This window comes from Athene noctua, chromosome 6 (genome assembly GCF_965140245.1).
Source record: "Athene noctua chromosome 6, bAthNoc1.hap1.1, whole genome shotgun sequence".
In the NCBI taxonomy this organism is placed as follows: domain Eukaryota; kingdom Metazoa; phylum Chordata; class Aves; order Strigiformes; family Strigidae; genus Athene; species Athene noctua.
In genome coordinates, this window is record NC_134042.1 from 22,815,672 (window position 1) to 22,837,495 (window position 21,824).

Sequence of the window (21,824 nt, forward strand, 5' to 3'; positions counted from 1 at the left end):
AAAGAACACTTTTTACTGCAGTTGTCCACACTACTAGATACAGAGGTCAAAAACTGTAAGGCCCTCTAATTCATGACATTTACCGCACACATAACACCAGTCGTCAAGAAACAGTAGCATCAGGAAAGCTACTTATAAAGTAAATATAAGCTGGTCTGTAAGTTAATTCTTTTATATTCAAATATGAAGTCAGAGAACAAACCCGAAACAGAGGATAGTACTGAGAGCTTAGCATAGTGTCATAAATTAAAACCAAACAGAAAACCCAGTATTGTTTCTTAACGCAGCAATGATTACATTCAAAAGCCAAAACAGCTGCTTTGCAGGGCAACGGAAGAAGCCGTACCTTGCGTACAACAGTGAGGCGGGGATGTAGGTTTGCCAGTCCTCCTGGTGGGAGTGTTGAACAACCGGTGGTGAACTGGAGAAAAGCCTTCCTTTCATCTGAAGACATACCACACAAGACTCTCACAAATCGAAGGAATCCAGGGCTTTAAATAAATTAAAATAATTAGTTATGATAACATTACAAGAGAGTGTTTTTTAAATTTCCCTTAACTTGAAACAGTACAATTACAATCTTTAGTCATGTCTAAGCAGTCGTTCTAGTGCCTGTTCACTACTGAGTTAAGAATAAAACATCAAACCCACACAAATGCTTCTTTAATCTTCTTGCTGAGTATTACACAGAAAAATATAGGTAAATAAGAACTTTTCTCCATACTTATCTTCAAGTGTTATTTGGGGATCTTGCAAATGAATGGGTAGAGAAGTAGGTAAGAGCTCAAACCTATTCTCCGAGAAGAATCCAACTGACTATAATCTTAAGATTTTTTTTCTGTACCACTTCTGTAGTATAAAGCCACTTCAATTTCTATATAATTTCATTTCTATCCTCATGCAAAAAAAAAAAAAAAAGGAAAAATGTAACAGACTACAGTAGACCTTCAAGGAATCCTCCAGACACTACTGCTTTCATCCACACCAGCCCAGGGAATGAGGGGGAGGAGAGGGCATGGAGAAAGCACAGCCTGCTGACACACACCCTTGGGTATCAAGCACTGTAATCTCAGCTCCATCTCTGCATGCAAGGCAGAGAATAATCATCCCACACAGCATCTCAGACTGATTAGGATTCTTCACCGTGCTTATACTAACACAGTTCAAAAATTTGTATGTTATTTCTACCAAACATGAGAAGCAGCAAAAAAACTCCAAACCCAACAAACCCCAAAACATCAAGACCACCTCCTGATAGCCACTGACCAGTATATTTGTTCCTATCTGTCCTGGTTTCGGCCAGGATAGAGTTAACTTTCCTTGGGCTGAGGGAGCGCAGCTGGAGGGCCAGGCCCGGATCAATCACTGGAGCATTCCACGTCACGTGACGTCACGCTCAGTACAGCGGGCGCAGGCTCTCCCAACACCCCCGTTTTTGGTTTTATGGGTTGGCATGGCGGGATTTTTTTGGTGTGGTCAGGATCGCTGCTGGGGACGGGCTCCATACCGGTCACTGCTCAGTGAGCCACTGCTGCATTTTACCCATTTTGGACTTACTATTGTTACTGTTGTTTTTATTACTATTACTAAATTATTTTTTTATTCAACCTATGAATTTCTTCTTTTGTCCCTCCCCTATTTCACTGGGGAGGGGGGAGTGAGGAAAGCAAACAACTGGCCACATGACAATTGGCTACCGGCTGAGTTCAAACCACAACATCTGCATAGCACATTTTCAACTACACTTGAAGACAAAGTAAGAAACAAGGAACAAGTAACAACTATACTCAGCTGAACAGAAATTATAACCACCACCAAAGATGAAAGTAAAAACTCTAAAATGCTATTTTTTATAGCCTGTATTAGTTAGCTGCCATTACATTTCCACTATTTGTTCATATTCTAACATTCTAAATTTTTTTATCCTCTCTCATCACAAAAACACCAAGTACTTTCTAACCTATCTGTTGTAACATACATGGTTATTTCATGTAGTTTTAGAACATCACTTGCTCTTTGGTAACCACCAATTCCATCCAATTTGGCATCTACATCTGATAAGCGTTCTGGACATTTTGTCACTTAATGTAACTTTTTAGCTACTATTTTACAATCACTCAGAATATAAGTACCTATCTCGTGTATATCCCAGTTTAGGTTCAGTATAATTGATGATATCCTCAGCTGCCCAGGAAGGAGATTGATTTCCACAAAGAATCATCTGAACTTCTTCATGGCTGAAGGAACTCAGCTTCTCCATTGGAAAGACTCTATTGAAGCCATCTTTAATTTACAGAAGATACAGTTATAAACATAAGTCAAAACAATGTTTATAAAATTATGTCAGCATTTCCATTATATTTTAATCAAACCAAAAAAATCAATCAATAGTTTATTAATAAAGGTGAACAGAATCTCTTCAAGATTAAAAATGACATAACTAATGCAAAGGTGTTATGAAATTACTATCTTATCTACTGCCTTCTTAATTTCAAAGCTTGTCTTGAAAGCCACTCTATGGCACCACTTTAGACCAGCACATCCTGAACACCAATCAGTCCACCTAACTGCATATATATTCTGCCTATTTAAAATTACCTCTGAATGCCTCCATCTGTTTCTGTATACCAGTATGCATGCAGAAGTCAAACATGAGATCTACATACTCCTCTGCATTATCCATGGTTACAGTCTGCAAAGACAATAGATAAATACTGTAAGAATTCACTTTGCATTAGTGTTACTGCTGAGACAGTAACCATTTAACTGCTGTTTAAATTGTAAAGGTAGGTTGTTTCCTTACCTCATCGTCACCACCTGGCTTGAGATCCACAGCTGTAAACCCATATACTTTGGACGAAGGGCAAAACTGAAAATTTAGACTTCAAAATACAAAGATAGTTACTAACTGCAAACAACTCTGCTGCTGCTTTTGCAAATACACCAGATTTATAAACTGCACCCCACACACCCAAAAGCATCTCACTACATTTCAAACCACTGTTTATGGAACATTTTGCATATACACTAACAGTGGTAGCACAGTACAGATTAGTAGTGGACTACACAGGCAATATGTGTTTCAAATTGATGGTATGCCACATGTGTGTACTCATCCACTATTTATTTAGATTTGATAACCACTGAAAATTTCATAGAGTTTAATACCTTTAAATTACCAGCTTCAAAACTACTCAAACTGTTTACTTCAGTTCGCAAACAAAAAATCCTTCACGTTAATTTCCAGCACTAACAGTTATAGAGCCACTTCACATATTGGGTGTTTAGGCCTTCCACTGGTGCTACGTGCTTTCTCCTGGTAACAAGCCATGCTGAACTCTGCAAGGCCACAAGCAATTACTGAACTCTGACCATGCAATCCTTGTGGCACAACATCATTTTAAAAAATAACCCATAATGTTAATGGTAGAAAAGCTACTGTTGTTTCAAAAGAAATAATTTAAAACTACGAAATATAACATCCTGACACAAGTTTACAGAGGTATGCGTGCTTCTGTGCCCTTAACATTTGCTAAAAATTAGCACGTGTTCTGTTTCCTGGATTCAAACACTGGACTGCGTGTCTATTAACACAGTCTGAAATTTCAATCTGTCCTCTTTAAAAGCTCTCCAAAAAAATTTTATAAATTTCAGTAGTTATCATAGCAAAGAAATTACTGATTCACAATTTTATAAAGGTCTTTACAAGAATTTTTCTTTCTAGAGTCATACAGCACTGCAGTGCATCCATCCACATTTAAGTTTAAAAATTAGGAAACTGAGCAAGTGAGAAAATCCTCAAACTAAGGAACAAGAACATAGCTATAGTTGGGAAACTGGATCTTGCATCTCTAATGATTCCCCCTTACAACTATACTATCTAAAATGAAGAAAACCTGATTTTTAATTATATGTATTGACAGTTCTCTCTAACACAACACTGTTTGCATATTTATAAACAAATATAAAACTCTTACCCCAAATCCTCTATGCTAAGTGGAGGCCCCGAACCTGATGGATTCTTCAGCATTAATTCCTGTAGTTTTGTGTTCTTTTCATCTTCTGATAGACTTTTGTTGCTTAAAATTTGACGCCTTTTAATTGCAAGGTCCTTAATTTCTTTTAGAAACCTGGCTCTATGTGGATTTACTAATTCAAAGTCTTCCCATGTCAAAATTCCATTAAACCAGGCAGGAGGTTTAGGTTTTGGTGGATCAAGAATAAATTCTGATTTGGAGTCTTCTTCCAGACTTCCTACTGACAAAGAATCATGCCCTTCTTCTGTAGAAGCCTCTGACTGACTTTCAGTACAGTGCAAGTCTCTATCGCCTCGTGACTCATATATCAACTTACTCATGTTACTTTTAATGTCCCCCATACACATGAGTTTAAAAAAAGGCTTAGAAATGGGTAAATCCACAAGTCTATTGTCCTGAATGCATTTAGCCAAGAAAATTCCAAGGAAATGAAAGAGTTTGGTTATTCTTTCAAGTTCATCACTATCTTGTGGGAACGGTGCTGTGAAAAGTCCACATGATCTCTGTACATAGTAGCCAGGGGGTTTCAGTCCACCACCAATATCAACCTAATTTAAGAGACATAAAAATAAACTGACACTGTTAAAGGTTAATTTAATTATATATCTGTGCAGTTTAACTTACATTCTACTTCTCTGTTAAGAAAAGAACAGGTGAGAAAGCAAGCTGTGGAGCAGAGTGGTCATTCTTGACCATGACAAGTGGCTGCTCACCGATCATGTGTGAGCATTCCTGGATATCTAGCTCATTTTTCTTTTACACAAGCACTCAGTTTAAAATGCAAACTGAAATATACCTGACGAGACTCATCATCTGGAAAATCGTCATCACAAAGCCAAGCTCCCAAATCTGTCCTCTGAAATTCTGCTGCCACCAATGCATAAAATTCCAAGGTAGGACCCAGGCCTGTTCCTTCCTCCCCTAAAAACTCAACCTAGAAAAACATAAGAAATGTTAATAATAACAGAAAATCCTAGTGAAATGTTCAGTGTTGGTTATGAAACAGGATATTCAATATCCCAGCCATTACACTAGAAACAGCTATCTAACCTCGCTCTGCTAGGCAGGTATGCTTTACCTCTAGAACAGATTTTCTGTCTGCATGAATCTGCATGACATTTTCTGCCCATTCCATCAAGGATTCACCTCGCGGAACTTTCACTCTTTCATGTTTGAGGCGTCCAACTCTGAATTCTCCCGGATCATCACGTCGCACTGTGCTTGTGGTTCTTGTCCGTTCAACAGTGGCTTCACGTCTGTTCTGTAGCCATACAATTGCTCTGGAAAAAAACAAAACCCCGTTGTTTGAAACTTCAATGTCTACCAGCATGAAAACTTCCAAGTAGCCACTATGAAAAAATTACCTTGTTAAGTACTAATTTCCTCCTTCTAATTTTTTTGAAGGTATATACTGAAGTATTTTGCAGAAATATCTGAAATGCCCAAATATGTCCTCCTTGTTTTTTATGAGTTTAGAAAACTAAGTAATTTCTAATTCCTATGAAAGGCCAGCCATAACTTCTGATGTAACAGATGGCACCAATGAAAACATACAATTCTTGATCTGAATTACTAGTTTTTAAGTTACAGTGGAATGAACTGAAAGTAGCATTTGCTGTAGTACTTTTCAATCACATGCTCAAAACTGTTTACAGACACTTACTACAACTTCCATTATATACCGCGAGGTAGTTGTACATCGCCCCATTGATACTGACCTTTATACAATGAACTGCAACCCAGCTGAATTACTGCCTGATAGGCTAACCTAGCTAGAGGTACGCAAATAAGCCTTCAGCTAAAGTTGAAAAATGAAATTTCTTCAAAGGAATTTCCTGAAGAATATCAAACAGAAAGTAGGCTACTCATCACAAAACCTCTAACACTATGAACAAGAAACATTTCAATGGTCCAAAAGTCCTTCTAAAGTTTTCCGTCTTCTTCCCTTTTCTTTCTACTATCCAAAATGCTTTACATTTGGCAAGCACAATCTATCTTGTTAGGATAAGGTCCTTCTGTGAATCAGCAATTAAAAAAACTATTATAGTTTGAAGAAAAAGAGGAAGCCATCTTAATATTTTAAAATAAAAATCTTTTACCTTGATGCTCCAAATGCTGTGCATGTGAAGTACAACTGTCTTGTTTCAAATGGAATTAAGAAAGGACACTTGCTTGTTAGCTGCTCACACCAGTCTGGCAAAGCTCCACTTGCTAGTGCCAAGGGTTCCTGTAGTTTAATGCAAGGGGGGGGGGGGAAATAAATGTTTCTAATATTAGACTCATGTTGCCCCCAACAAGTTTGTAATGAAGTACATGGACACCCAGTACATGCAAGCACAGAGTTTTCACCTGTGCTTGAGCAAGTTTCTTACATCTCAACAACTGCCACTTTTTTTTTTTTAAATCCCCTTTAAATGCTATGAATGAGAAGTTCCACAGAGTTTCTAGTGCATTTGGCACAAATGCACTAAAGACTGTAGTAAATCTCTGGGGTATGTACTACTCAAAGCACCATGGGGAGACCTGAGTATACAATTACCTAGATAGAATTTTGAGTTTTGCCCAAAACGGATTAGATACTACCTACCAATATCTGAACACATGAAAGAAACTTGGTGGTAGTGAAGATGATTCCCACTGAAATATTACTATAGTCCTTTCTAAAATACAAGTATAATACAAAAAGACTGCAGAAATTATTACTACAAAGATATGCAGGGTGCCAGAACAGCCTTTAAAAGAACATGAAAAACTGAACTTTTTTTTTTATTGAATAATTAGGGCAATAAAACTGTAATTAAAAAAACCCTCAAAAAGCATAAAAGGGCCAAACAAGTCAAGAATTTTCATCGTCTTTAAGTCTTTGTTAAAGAAAATGTAGTTCTACTGACGAACTACATCTTAAAAGTTTTCCTTTTTATGCATCTAACTGACCTGGTACCAACAATATGTCTTCTAAATGCTATTTTTGGCTTCTAATTGCTATATGTAGAACGTATAAAAAATAAAATGTTTGTGAACCCTAACACAATTAATTGCCTTTGTTACAGACATACATACACTACATTCTAACATCTATGTTTGATGCAGAAAAAAAATTATTCTTCATAACCAAAAGATACAAGTCTATTACAACTTTTTTCTTGGTATACCATTTTCATTCAGACTAGTCTGTTCTTACAGAATTTACTCATCCAGAATATAAGGAAGTAAATATCATATGAAGCAATTCAAAAGTCAAAATGGCAAAGAAGCCAATAATTTCAAACAGTCAAGGTAAGGGAGACTATAATGGAGTTTTTAAAACAGTATTTTATATATATACACGTTGTGCATAATACATCAATGTAATACCTCAATTTGTTGTAGAATCTTTGTAGTAATTTTTTTACTTGTGAATTCATCTGGTGGAAAGTTAAACTGAGGATGCTCATCTCCTTCTGAAAATAAATCAAGAGAAAAATTTTCCTTTATTTTGTTTTCGTTAAAACATTTAAGAAGTTCTGCTAGATAACTAACTTACCTTCTTGAGAAGTTCGTGCTGTGTAAGGGTCATTGGCAACTATATACAAAATGCGAAGTAACTGCAGAACATCTTCTACTCCACAGGAGTTCTGCCCACTGCCAGCTTTGGCCTGAGGTTGTTCCTTTGCCAAACTGAGGATATCAGAATTTTGAAAAGTAGAAATGGCCCCTTGGCTTAATCCAGATTTTGATCCATGTTCACAAAAATCCTGTAATAAAAGAGTTAAGAATGAAAACTCCATGTGTTATTATTTTTAGGACTGTGCACTCCAAATTAATGATCTGAAAATTCAGAAGGGTTATGGCACCTAACCTCAACACTTAGTTAAGTTGTAGATGGTTCAAATCATGATACAAATGCATTTTAACACGACTACATTTAACAGAAGACATTAAAAAAAAAAAAGGCAGCAAAAACTAAACTTGATATTGGCATGGGAACATTCAACTTTCCTATCCATGTCATATCCCTCCTCCACAAGAATCTTTAAAGCTGCAAAACAAAGCACACAGCCATTCATAATAAAAAAGTTTGGATGCAGACATATACCTTGTATGCAGCTATGAGCTGGGAGCAATTTCTGTTTTTCCTAATACTTTTATTAGTGCCGGTTAATTTCCAGTGGCGCAGGAAAGCTGAGTCTGCATTCTTCTGCAGGTAGGTTATCAAGTCATTCTTTGGTAATTCATCAGTGCCAAGGTACTGCTCCACATGCTCTACTGACCAGCAACCCTACAACAGGAACCACCAAATGTTGGTTTTTCCTGATTGTAAAGTCTTAAAGATTTCACATGCATTACATACTGTCTTTTTTTAAGGAGCATGCATTTACAAATATATTCATTCATATCTTTAAGTAATTGAAATCTGTTAGTTTTTTTAATGTAGCATCTCCAAAACTGCAAGAAAAACTTTTGCTTTTGTTTAAACAGCCATAAAAACATACAAAGGCATAGAAGTCTTACCATTTTTCCACTTTCTTTCTCTTTATCAGAATCCTTCATTTCTCTGTACATGATTCTAGATATCAAAACAATGAGTTAATATTTCTTACAGCACATCCTCTACATTCTGAAGTTATACATTGACTAGTTAATATATCAATGACATTTAGACAACATGATGTAAAACCAGCTGCTCTTTGCTGCACAGAACATCTGGGATACCCTGATGCAGCAAAGTTCTTAAACGCATATTTAATTTTCATGATGTCAATATTTATCTTGCAAAGTACTTAATTTATGTTTCCTTAAGGTTTGATCAATCAAAAAACCTTCCTAGTGCATATTTCCCAAACCAACTTTAGGTTCTTCACTACACATGCACCAACTCTGAAATTCTGAAGTCCTGGGGTAGTTTGCTGTGTATTAACTTAGGAGATACGCACATTTACAACTATTTTTCATGCTTTCTAACTAGAAAACAGTTTTGTTACAGCACACAAGGCAACTCAGAAAACAGCTGCAACACATGAGCACTGCTGAAATCTGAAATACAAAGTTAAAACCACTGCAACCACCTTACTGCAGTTCTTGCTTTCATATAGGTTGGTTTTCTAGTATGACAGAAGTTACATTGGTGTAGTAAATGGAAAATAGACAGAGTCATACAGTCTTACAATTTCTGTCTGTTACTATAAAGCTAATAAGGTCAAATTAGGGTAGAGAGAATAGTTGAGGTTGGAAGGTACCTCTGGAGACATAGCCTAATGCCCCTGCTCAAATGTTACGTTTAAATGGAATTTCCTGTATTTCAATTTGAGCCTTTTTTTTTTCTTCTTCTTTGTCCTTTCACTTGTCACAAGAGTTGTCTACGCTGTCTTCCCTACTTCCTCCCATCAGGTATTCATACACATGGCAAGATCCCACTAGCCCTTTTTGCCTCCATGCTAGACAGTCCCAGATATCTCAGACTCTTTGCATGACAGATGCTCTAAGCCCTTTCACCATCCTAGCAAGCCTTTGCTAGACTCACTCCAGTGTCCATGTCTCTCTCATACGGAGGAGCCCTGAATTGGACAGAGCACTCCAAATGTGCCTCAATAGTGCCAAGCAGTAGGGAAAGATCACCTCCCTCAACCTTCCTAATGCAGCCCAGGATGCCACTAACCTTCTTGGCTGCCAGGGTCCATAGCTGGCTCGCGTTCAACTTTATGTCTGCTAGGACCCTCAGGGCCTTTTCCACCAACCTGCTTTCCAGCCAGCTGGCCCCAGCCTGTACTAGCACATGCAGGTATTTTTCCCCAGCTGCTAGACTTTACATTTCCCTTTGTGGAACTTCATGAATTCCTTTCTCCCGATTTCTTCAGCCTGATGAGTCTCTCAGAATGGCAGCAAAACCACCTGATGTAGCAATGACTCCTCCCAGTTTTGTTTTGTCTGCAAGCTTACTGAGTGTCTGTTCTGTCCCATCATACAGTTCATTAATGGAGATGTTAAACAGGACTGGACCCAGTACTGACCTTTGGGGTACACGAGCTGCCCTACAGCCAGACTTCACACCAGTGATCACAACCATTTAATCCTGGCAGTTCAGGCAGTTTTTAGATACTATCTAGTCCATACTTTATTAGTTTGTCAAGGAGGAAGACAATGTTGAAGCCTTGCTAAAGTCAAGGAAAATAACATTTGCTGCTTTTTCCTCATCCACTGAACTAGTCATCTTATCATAGAAGGCTAACAGATTGGTTAAGCATGATTTCCTCTTCACAAATCCATGCCACCTACTTGCAATCAGCTTCTTGTCCTTCACTGTTTGAAAATGGTTTCCAGGACTAATTCCATCACCTTTCCAGCGATGAAAGAGAGGGTGACCAGTCTGTAGTTCCCTAGACCTTCCTTGCCCTTCCAGGGGGGATAAGAGTGACACTCGCTTTCCTCCAGTCCTCAGAAATGTCTCCCAACCACCATGACCTTTCAGAGATAATCAAGAGTGGCCAGCTCTTGTGGGAGCATCCCACTGGGTCCCACGGACTTGTATGTTCTGTTTCTTTAAGTGTTCCCTAACCTTTTGCCCTTTACATCCCTCATCAGATTCAACTCCAGATGGGCTTCGGCTTACCTAATCCCATACCTGTACACTGGGACAGTGTCTCTATATTCCTCCTGGGTCACCTGACCCTTCTTCCACCTCTTGCATGCTTCCTTTTTATGTTTTGAGTTCTCTTAGGAGTTTCTTGTTTATCCATGCAGGTCTCCTACTGCCTCTGTCTGACTTCCCGCACATTGAGATGGATTGTTCTGTGACTGGAGGAAGTGATCCTTGAAAAATCAATCATGTCTCCTGGGCCTCTCTTCTCTAGGACTATATCCCCATGGGATTCTACCAAGCAGATCCCTAAACAGACCAAATTCTGCTCTCTTGGTCAATTGCTTGACTTTTGAAATATTACGAATAAGTCATGGTTGAGTATTAAATATTGTGATTTTTTTTGTTTTGTAGTCACAGCACTAGCTTTAAAACCAGCAAGAACATCCTGACATAAATGCAAAAAAACCTGATTGTAAAATTAACATTGCTTCACACCCATTCCCTAATCAGTCACAGTGCTCTTTACACAGAATAACAAACGTGTGATCTTACGTGTATGTTGGCTCCCAAATACGTCTTAGTTTGTCAGATTTCACATTGCCATTACAGGAAAGCTGTAACAATTTCTGTACATAGTAAAAGATGGTAGATCGAAAGTTTGTTAGGGGCAGTTCTACTTCTCGAGTTGTTCCAAGACCTGAAACTTTCAAGGTAAGTGCTAAACGTGGTGAAGGCATGCACTCAACCTCTTCCAAGAGTTCTGAATGAGGTGTACCTGCATGTGAAAAATAATTTGAGAAGCCATTAATACAAATATATAGTGCAAGACAAGTTGGCTTAAACATCAATAAAATGGCTCAATACGGACATATGAAGGCTTCCTGCACACATGCCAAAGAGATGATGCTGAGAAGTAACTATGAACTATATCTAAGGGCTATAACTGCAGCACTTCCTTATGTGAGTAAAGCTCACAGGAATTTCTGAAATCTCTGTTGATCCCTACCTCTTGATAACATCCCCTTTAATAATATATCACAGCACATGCATTCCTCTTTTCATATACAGTATCTTTCTGTTGTACTGACTCTTTCACCTCATAAAAATTAACGGTGGCTCATTTCCACATAAGTTAAACCTACATATTCCTTTCTGTTATGAACACCAACTACACCCATGTTGCTAAGCAAGAATGAACTAAGTAGCAAGATCAGGTGCTATGCTGCTGGTGGTACAAACTGCTCAAGTACTCTGCTTTCTCCTCGCCTCTGCTTTGGACTGTTTCAACAAGCCCTCTCCGGTCAAAGCTGTTCTGGGTGGCTCAACACATAGATTATTCCCCGCAGGTGAAACTAGACATACTAAGAAATTTATCACTAATCCGAATTAAATTCATGAGTATGCTTATTTTACACAGCACTTAATTTACTTTTCCCTCAATAATGCTTGGACCTGAAGAGATAGGTGAAACTGTCATTCAAACAGAGAAAAGCCACATGGCCACAAAAGCATGTTTCCCTGGTTAATAGCAAGAGGATCCCCCATGGGCCCTTAAACAGTGAGTCTCCATTCTAAACCCAGATAAAGTATCACAGATGTCTTATCAGCATACCCGGTGGAGGGATTTCTAGGTCAGTTGTCTGTTGAACATTAGTACGACCAGGTCTTGGGTCAAAAGCAGGAACCAAAGCAGAAAACTGCCGTTTCAATACATAATCGTCATCCCACGTTCTTCTACGGCCTCCTTTGGTTTCATACTCCTCTTCTTCCTAAAATAACCCAAAAAAGTAATTGTTTTTTAAATTCTGCTACAAAGAATCATTTGATCAAAAATTTACAACTTAGGAAATACAGCAGTCACGTACACTAAAATTGACACAAAAGATATCAAACCTGGCACATAACAGTATTAGCTCCATTTAACTAGTCAAGCAGAAATCCTGAGAATTCTTAAAATCACAGACATACAGAACTCAATGTAAATGGGCTAACCTTACAACAGGTATATTTACAATTTCTGGAAAGAATGAAACTTTCCATGAAGAACCAGAATGTAGGGAACTACAGAGTATTGCAGGCCAGCAAACTTGCTGTAGATATTTTGTGTATTCCACGGACTTTGGAATATCAAAGATTTTAATAAATTATTGATGTCAAAATAAACACATTAATTTTTCTGAAAACAAAAAGTACTTTTTTTGAAAGCATATACCTATATTGATATACAAGGTATACTTATTTTATCCAGAGATTAAATCAAATACCAAAATACTGGAACTATTATGGTAGGAAGAAATCTGATTTTCAATAAGCTTTAGCAAGCATTAATTGCTTATGACTTTTCTACAACAAGCTTTTTATCTGCTAAACTCCTCATTGAGAAGAATTACATTGTATGTCAGAGGGAACAGGACAGGATTGGAACCCAAGAAAGGAGAATTTTCTTTTCCAGATCTGATTCTTGCTGTGCAATCTTCAGCAAAGACTAATTTAGCTATTTCTGCTTTGTCCCATGAAGAACAATAGTAACTCCATTTAATAATTTCTGAAAAGGTAATCAACAATCTACAAATAAAAGTTATTGTTTGCATTATAGATCCACTTTACTAGTACTGGTTTGTCCATTCCATATTTGTGCAGAAGGTGAAATAATGAAGTATTTAGTAATGTGCTTGAGTTTCTATTAAAAGCATAATCACAGTAGGTTAAAATGGTAAGTATTTTGGTTCAAATGCCTAAAAGTTTGCACATTCATTATAAGAGGAAGTTTCTACTATTCCATAAAATTTTACATTTATGTAATAAACATTAAATTATCATTAGTGAAGTCTTAATTTTTCCTCTTAGACCTTGCAATATCCATTTTGATCACTTCAGTGGTGGTAGAAGACCAAGCATTATTCATACTGCTAAAGAACAACAAAATGAAAAAACGGTAATACAGGCAAGGCCCATGTGGACTAACCAGTTGGGGTCTGTCCTGCCTTTTTTTTCAAAAGAGATATTTCCTCTGGCATAAAATTATTACAGTTTGCTTCACACATCCCACAACTGTATCATTACAAAACTCAGCAGTCTCCCTGCAAAGTCAGACCATTTAATCAGCCAGTAAACTAGTGATCCATCATTTCGACTATCTGTCAACTTGTTCCCAGGCTGGCTTTAAGATGTTAATTCTGACCTATAAGGTCTCAGGGTGTGCTGGTGTTCAAAAAAACCCACCGGAATTCCATTTTGCTGGAATTGAAGGTGGTACAATCAAATCTATACAGAAAGCAGACTGCCCTGTTGGGTGCCCTGTCTACTGAGGCCTTGCAATTTTATCACATCCATTTGAAGGCACGAAAACAACTTTCTTAATACTCAAAATACATGCAAGAATGGGGAAAAGCGACAATGAACTGCCTTTGAAAAGCAGTGTTCAGTTTGCAGCCCCCAAAAAGTAGAATGTGATTTTAACTTCGGCATTTCATTTAGAGTCTTAATGGATCAGTACTCCAAACTAGGAGTCCAAAATCTAAATACATTTGTTTTAATAAATGGAAATATTATAGATAGTACCCCACATTGCAAAAAGAATCTGTGGATTTTTAATGCCTCTGTTAGTCAATTAAGATATCCATGCGAACTATACTGTACCATAACTTCCTCATATTCTTGATCTTCTTGGTTATCATCTTCATTTTCATCATCTTCTTCATCTGGTTCAGGTAGATCCTCATCATCATCTAACTCTGCCAACAGAGTACTAGCTCGGCAGCTATCAAGGAAATCTATAATACATATATATATATTTACATACAGAACAAAAGCCAAGAATAAATTTCAAAGCAAAATTTTGGAAAATTAGAGGAGCATTGGGAAGAGTGAAAAAACAAGAGAAAACTAGAACATTGTTTATGGCATAATAAAATTAAAAGCTGTGATAAAAACATACACCTGACAGAGTGCAGGGGTCTAGTCAACAGTTAACAAAAGAATCACTTAACATTTGTATAATTAAGAGTGATAAGCAAGTGATCAGTTTCTCATTTGCTTTTACCACTTATTTTAAATTACCAAAGATGAAAAAAAAAAAGGGTACAAAAATTTGTATTTTGCCTGATTCTATGTCTAATTAATTTTAAAAACAAGTTAGCGATGTAATTTCCACTAAGAATGTGTGGCTTAGACCTCAAATTACAATGTAAAGGACATATAAGAGAACATTTATAAATATAAAAGGACATTTAAGAGCAACATTTTAAAAGATTCAACTGCTAATTAATTTCTGTAACAAGAAGCTGAAGGCAGGTGTAAAGTTCAATTTTATTCACCAAGTACTAAGACTTAAAAACCAATCTCCCAAAATGAGAAAGGAAGTTCACAACAATTCAAGGTGGACTGGGATGAATCTTTGAACTTTTACATCTTTCTAGACACATATAAACTATCCGTATCAACCAAATACCCTTTGAATTGTTGCCAATGGCCCAACAGAAATTTTAAGATAATTCTATTTGCCCAGTTGTTTATGATATACTTTAAGCCTTGTCACCCAATCAAAAGATCAAATGATACTTAACTGAAAGAATGGAGATGGCATATGCAGATATCTTAATTGAGCACCTCCAAGCAGCTCAATTCCAATATCCATTGTAATTATCAGATATTTTTTAAGCAATTTCAATACACAACAAAATAGAACACAATCTTAACCCAATCAAATTTTTAACAAATCAGGTATCTTTTAACATCTCAGAATCCAATAAACTTTACATTAGGAAGTATTTTCCCATATCTAGCCCAGGTTTTTTCTTGATATCATTTCATCAACTTGATTCCTAGATATTATCAACCTAGTTAACTAAATCTTTTTTCACAGTACTCATATCCTCCAAATAACTTCTGTCCTAATGTCTGTTTCTAGCATATAGTGCCCACATAACTCTGGATTCTGTTTCTCAAATCATATAATTCCATTCTCCATGTCATTTTCATTTCTGCATTCTTCCCAATTTTTTGCAGTTACTATTATGGTACTGAGATACTTGGAACTTCATATACTATTTTAAGTGTATAACGTGCCTAATGGCAGACGCTTTTCAATCACTGAGTAATACAAGGGGCCTCAGACTGAGCATGCAGCATGCCTACACAATGAGAATAACATTTTGGTTTTACTTAGCACTTCATATGCAAACTACATTAGATACTAAACTTATTTGATTAAGGAAAAGATTAAGTGCCTGAATAAACTATATCGTAAATAATAATAACATGGGATAGAAACTGATGGAAATAAAGATCTGAAAACATACAGAAATACTACTCTGTTAACATTATTTTACTTACTGCCTTACAGAACTAGTAACATATGAACAGCTCAACTTTCAAATATGTTTCAGTAAATAAACTATATGAGAAAAACATAACAATGGAAGAAAAGGAAAAATCATTAATGGGAAGTCTGCTTATGTTCATTTAAAAATGAAACTTACCATATAAAGAATATTCTGCCTCCTGACCTGTATCGCTCTCACTAGATGTTGATGTTAGGCTAGTAGTTAGAGTATTACTAAGCGACTGACCAACAGATAAAACTGTAGTTGCTGTAGCTACATTGCTGCTGCTAGTAACACTGGATGTAGACATGGTCACTGTTGATGTGGTACCAGTTGTAGTCAGATTAGGAAAACTTTGGGCACCCATAAGAGGAGAAGCTATAGATAAAGATATGGTAAGATAAAATAAATGATTTGATGACTTAGAGTACAATTTACATGCATGACTCCTGTGTTGAAAAATATACTGGGGTTGAAAAATTATCAGATGTGTTATTTTACAACAAAGAATAACAGTCTAAAGGGAAAGGGTTTCCCAGTGCAAAAGTGCACCCTAAAATGCAGATGCCCATTTCTGAGCGTATTCCCTTCCATACATTTAAAACAATCTTATTAAATAAATCCCCAAATCCCAATGTAAATCTGAAATTACTTCATTTCATTTTCAACATATGAAAAGTATTTCTGATATATGTTACTCCAACACTCCATCTGTCTTTAAGCTTAAAATGTAATTTAAAGTCTAAACAACAAGATCATTAAAATTACACAGGGAAAACAGTTTAACTATACATAAATGAATTGAGAACAGAATATAGTAAGACAGATGTGAAACTTGTGATTTTTGTGCATTTTTCTTAATTTCTTAACGCAACTCTGACTCATTATCTTTCACATAACTATTAGCACATATACTCATGATGGACAACAAACCTGAGTTGGCGGTACTGCAAAACGTGACTTCATACCTTACTTATGTTGGATGATTTATATAAATAATTTTCAGAATAAGCAAGCAACGGCTAAGAAGTTACCCTACTGCACATTAAAATAAAAGTAAATGCATTTTAGTTAACAACTGAAACAAGACTGAATTTCACTGTAAACTCAGTTGAAAGAATTCCCAACAGTGTATATAACTAAGTTATACCTGTGTGTAACTACACATTTACATCCTGATCTTCAAAACATTTTCTTGAATGTTTATCTTCAAACAAGAGATTAATCCCATGTTTGCACATGCAAATTTGAGGGGTCACCTAATACTTAAATTTAAACCTTATGTTTTTTGATCTATCTTTACTAAAATTTATAAAATGCAAGTTTTGTAGTTTTAAAGTAAACATTTTTGTTATTGCAGCTTATGTAAATTGAGGCACTGCTTTCTTAAAAAATAAAATCTAAATTCTGAATTTCAGACTATTATTATAAAGGTTTGCAAAGGTTACTACCCTTGAAGGAGGATACAATACAACAAAGATTCTTCCCCTAAGTGCATTTGGTAGCTTTTTGAGAAAGTTTCTATTTTTGTTGTTCGTCAGATACTTTTTTTTTCTTCTAAGGAACATAAGTAACAGTTCGTAAATAAAAATATAATAATGCAAAATATCAGGAAAGGTGACCCAAGCAGGTATAGTGCTTGAAATTATTTCTATGCATGGAGAGGGACAGAATGAAATTTAAATTCAGGGTTATTAACAGACCTATGCTCATCTCCATGAAAGCATTGAAATTTTCCAAACCAAAGAGTTTTTCTTAAGCTGTTCAGTATTCATATCTTCCACTTCTAATTAATAACAGTAAATTCCTTGCTGTTATAATAAACAGAAAAAGCCATTAAGTGTCAGCATTTCATTTGCCCTGATTTCAAGAACAAATTGAAACTGGCCACCCTAGACATCACTTAACTCCTGACAAATACTTATGTTTTTAAATGTAAGCCCTATACCAAGTCCAGAAAGACATCACTAATCACGATTTCAGACTTGACTTTCTGGGTTGGGTTTTTTGAGTTTTGTTTCTAAACCTGGACAGGCCAAAGAAACATTTAAAAAAAAAAAAAAAAAAAAAAACCACACAAGCTTTTTACAATGGTCTAATAGAATTTTGGTAAGATTGCTCAAATTTAGTTTCTCAGCTCTTTCGGGGGCACAAGTTTCCATTTACACTTTCTATTTGTATAAAATGCATAAAACAAAATATTTCCTACATGAGGGATAATTTTAAAACATGAACATATCTTAATATTAAATCCAATTTTTAATTTGCCACATTCTTATTTCCAATTTTAGCACTGTATGTATCAAATATTCACAAAATCTGTTAAACATGTTGTTGAAGCATCTTACTATGTTTTGCAAAGATGATCCTTTCCCCCAGCACAAAACTACTGCAGAACCAAGAGGCACTATCTGCCTAAAAGGGTATCAATTACTGGAAACCTTCCCTTGAGTATCTTATTTACATTTTTAATGCAGGCTGAAACTATGTGTGCATGTCCCCAATATCAGAATTATGAATGTAAGAATAAATTATAAAAAAATCTCCCCAACAGAAAAAGAAAACAGTATTAGAAAAATTTTAGAAATGCTAGAAGCAAGGACCACATTTTTAAACATGGAAGCATAGAAGTCCTAGAAAAGCATGAAAGCTTAACAAGAAGTGTTTCTTTCTGACTTGGGTAATTTTAGTTTTTCTAACCTGCATACCTCAGGAAATGCAGCTCTCCGGTTAAAATACTATCACCATCACTGAACAAAATACCTAACAAGGCTGGCTGAGTAACAACTCTGATAGGAACATGCTAAAAACTCAGAGGAGCGAATTCACAAGAAGCAGGTTTACAACTTACCTGCTAATATCTTGATTCTACATATAATCTGAGAACATGCAAATAAATATTAAAGCATGTACATAATGCCATTTAAATCATTGTTAACCACAAAATTCCTTATGCTTAATATGGCTGAACAGTTCCCCAAATCCAAGCCTTAATGACCACACCATCTTTAGAAAACATACACAGTATTAGAGTACGTTAAATTATTTGGCCTGATAGAATGCAGAAATTTTAGTAGATTCCAACATACTGAGTGCACTTCTTTCTACTGTGTTCTTAGCTCCTAAACTCAGAGACTTCACAATATGCACAAAGTGACTTTCCTGAGGAAAATGGAAAAATTAACAGAAACAGGCAGATACAGGTGAGTATGCAAAATCTACACAGATCAGAAAGCAAGAATATCCCACATCAGCTACTGTTGCTACTCTTTCAGCCTCTTAATCTAAACCATACACTCTCTCTTCCTAAACATGTAATAGACATCAAATTCAAATTATTTTCTAAGTGATGGGTACCACAGTGTAATCTGAGAACACAGGGCAACATAACACTTCCCAGCTGACAGGAACTCTGTGAGCTCTTCATGAGTTCTACAGGTACACACAAAGTCAAGGCTGCTCTAAGTTCATTTCTCCCTCAGGCCAACAGAATCCAAACTTTTAAGTCTAATGAAAGTCAAAGAAACAAAACCAGCTTCAACTGAAAATAAACATAGCTTACTTACTTGCACTGCTCATGACATTTCTTCCCAAAGTATTAGTATTGTTATCACTGCTACTTCGACTTAAATTCATGTTGTTTGTGGCATTGGTACGTGCTATGTTTGCCACTCTTCGTACAAAGGACTCCAGGCTGGAAGTTTCTCGAGATGATAAGTTGGGAACGCTTGCACTGGAGCTCATTGGTGCCCCAGCAGCCAACAAAGAACTGACTGAGAGTCTGTTACTTGCTGAAGAGCTTAGAGGTCGTTGGGAAGCTGCTTCTTTATTAGTCAGTTCGGAGACTGAACTCACATCGGGAGAGCTTACGCTAACAATTCCCATGGATATAGCACTGGATTCCCCAGGAGTACGTATTGAGTTATCAGGACCTAACTTCCTCTCTGCATTTTCATTTCCCATGTCCGCTGTTAAGGTGCTGGTGCTTGCACTGGAAGATGACCCTACTTCAGCCTGAGGCACACTATCAGCGGAAGACAGAACAACAATTGGTTCATGGACGTCAGTGCCTGAAACTATATTTTGCTCCATTACACTTTCTGATCTCCGCTCCATTTTGGTCGAGCCCAAGCTGATGTCGCTGCTACTGGCCACGCTACACACAGAACTGCTGCTTCCTTTTCTACTTGAGGAGCCTGCAGCAGCAGTCGTCTTGTCTGGACAGTTGTTTTTCACCAAGCTGCTCCATGACTGCGTTGTGCCTGAAACAGTGGATGAAACAGGTTTGGGTGATGCCGCTGAATCAGGGTCGTACCCTGGTGCAAGCTTGAGGTCAAACTTTCCTTCTGCGCCCATACGGTAAGAGTTAGAGCCACCAGCATCCCAGGTGACATCAATCCAGCCTGGAAAGGGACAGCAGTTTGTGAGATCCAGCAGAAAGCAGATAGGAGCGTGTCAGACAGTAGCTCCACAATGTGGGATCAGCTTCTCATAAGGGCTGCATGTCTGAATTAATAAAATCACTAGATAACTCAATGCCAATTAAAAAGGAAGTGGTTTAATCTAAAGAATTTGGTATTTTAAAGTGTTGTTAACATTGAGGTAGCAAGCATGATCAGCCCAGGGTCCCAGAATCCAGCCAAAAATAGTTTCCTTCATGAAGGAACCTAACCTACTAGGATCTCCCAAAATTTTATTATTAAATTCTCTAATAACAGAAACATATATTAAAATGTAGAATCTTAACTTTATTAATATCTGTCAAGAAGTTACAATTCTGGCAAGGGCATTCTATGGTGTTTTTCTTTGTTAAATGTTTGTGGATAAGCATATGTATGCGACAAGACATTTTATGAAACTGATTACTTTTGTATTTATTATTCTCGCCCTATAAAGTGAAAGAATTACTTTACTGATACTCAGGGTTTTACACAGACTCAAACATTTCTTATTCACAGAAAAAGTCTTACAGCAGTCAGGTAAGGACTATAAGTAAGATTTCAGGGTTGGCAAGAAGAATACATTTCACAGAAGGGAACTTTATACTGGGACCAAAACAACACTGAAAAGAGATGCTACTCTTCAATTCCTTTATTAAGTGATTATTTAGAGTAGTATTTTTTTTAACAGTTACACAATAGGTCTGCAATAATGAGGATATCAAAATTTAGCTAACTAGGACAGAAAAAGGGGCAAACCAATTTATTTTTGCTTGACTGAGTATGACTATGTACCACAATCTCATTCACGAAAAAAAAATTCTTTCTAGTATTTCTTATTGTGTGTTAACTGTAACAAAACTTATTGTCACTATTTTAATTGATACATGTTTCCTTTAAAGTTAAAATCTCTAAAGCTCAGTCATCTTTTGTAGCCTCAGATAGAAATTCAAAATAAGATGTCAGGTTCAGGTATACACACCCATTTTTCTTTAGTAAAATAGAAGAGAGCTAATTTGAAGTAAAATACTATTTCTAGGACTGTCAGGTGCACTTTTACCTTATAACTATCCAAAAGTCATCAGTTCTAGACCAAAACAGAATATTACAGGCAATTTTCTGTTTAGAAATATCACTCTGGAGGAAGAGTATTATCAAGTTTTCCGATACGGTAAGAAGACATCTCATCCCCACATGAGGATGTTCAGATCATGTTTTTCTTGTATGATTTGATTCCATCTTCATGAGCTATATTTGAGTAGCTTCATGTTGCTAAACCTTTGAAGGGTAAAGTTGTGAAGCAATTCTGAATTTTTCTTTCTACAGTTTAGTTGCATTTCTTACCAAACAAACAAAAAAAAAGTTCCATACTGTAGCTAAACAGTGTAATTTTTCCCCTTTATGAATAACTGAACAGGGTCTCTTGTAAAAGAATAACTAAATAACTGTCCTTGCTTTGTCTAGTTTG

The 21,824-nt window shown here is 36.5% G+C and overlaps 1 protein-coding gene across 5 annotated transcripts in view; it reads right to left on the bottom strand.

Annotated features, from left to right (window-relative positions):
- The window catches only part of HECTD1 (HECT domain E3 ubiquitin protein ligase 1), a 64,545-nt gene that overhangs the window by 2,437 nt on the left and 40,284 nt on the right, over nucleotides 1-21,824 (bottom strand). For 2 of the 5 annotated variants that reach the window (XM_074909835.1, XM_074909834.1), the window contains exons 25-40: nucleotides 19,484-20,320; nucleotides 16,074-16,295; nucleotides 14,233-14,366; nucleotides 12,206-12,362; nucleotides 11,146-11,368; nucleotides 8,529-8,583; nucleotides 7,561-7,771; nucleotides 7,392-7,477; nucleotides 6,137-6,264; nucleotides 5,116-5,317; nucleotides 4,834-4,971; nucleotides 3,978-4,585; nucleotides 2,804-2,882; nucleotides 2,599-2,692; nucleotides 2,133-2,283; nucleotides 347-491 (exon numbers count right to left, since the gene is read on the bottom strand). In XM_074909835.1, coding sequence (XP_074765936.1) covers nucleotides 347-491; nucleotides 2,133-2,283; nucleotides 2,599-2,692; nucleotides 2,804-2,882; nucleotides 3,978-4,585; nucleotides 4,834-4,971; nucleotides 5,116-5,317; nucleotides 6,137-6,264; nucleotides 7,392-7,477; nucleotides 7,561-7,771; nucleotides 8,529-8,583; nucleotides 11,146-11,368; nucleotides 12,206-12,362; nucleotides 14,233-14,366; nucleotides 16,074-16,295; nucleotides 19,484-20,320 — 3,470 coding nt within the window. Of the gene's footprint in view, nucleotides 1-346; nucleotides 492-2,132; nucleotides 2,284-2,598; nucleotides 2,693-2,803; nucleotides 2,883-3,977; nucleotides 4,586-4,833; nucleotides 4,972-5,115; nucleotides 5,318-6,136; nucleotides 6,265-7,391; nucleotides 7,478-7,560; nucleotides 7,772-8,112; nucleotides 8,296-8,528; nucleotides 8,584-11,145; nucleotides 11,369-12,205; nucleotides 12,363-14,232; nucleotides 14,367-16,073; nucleotides 16,296-19,483; nucleotides 20,321-21,824 lie in introns of all 5 variants that reach the window. The other 3 variants (XM_074909833.1, XM_074909831.1, XM_074909836.1) reach the window with 3 other exon arrangements.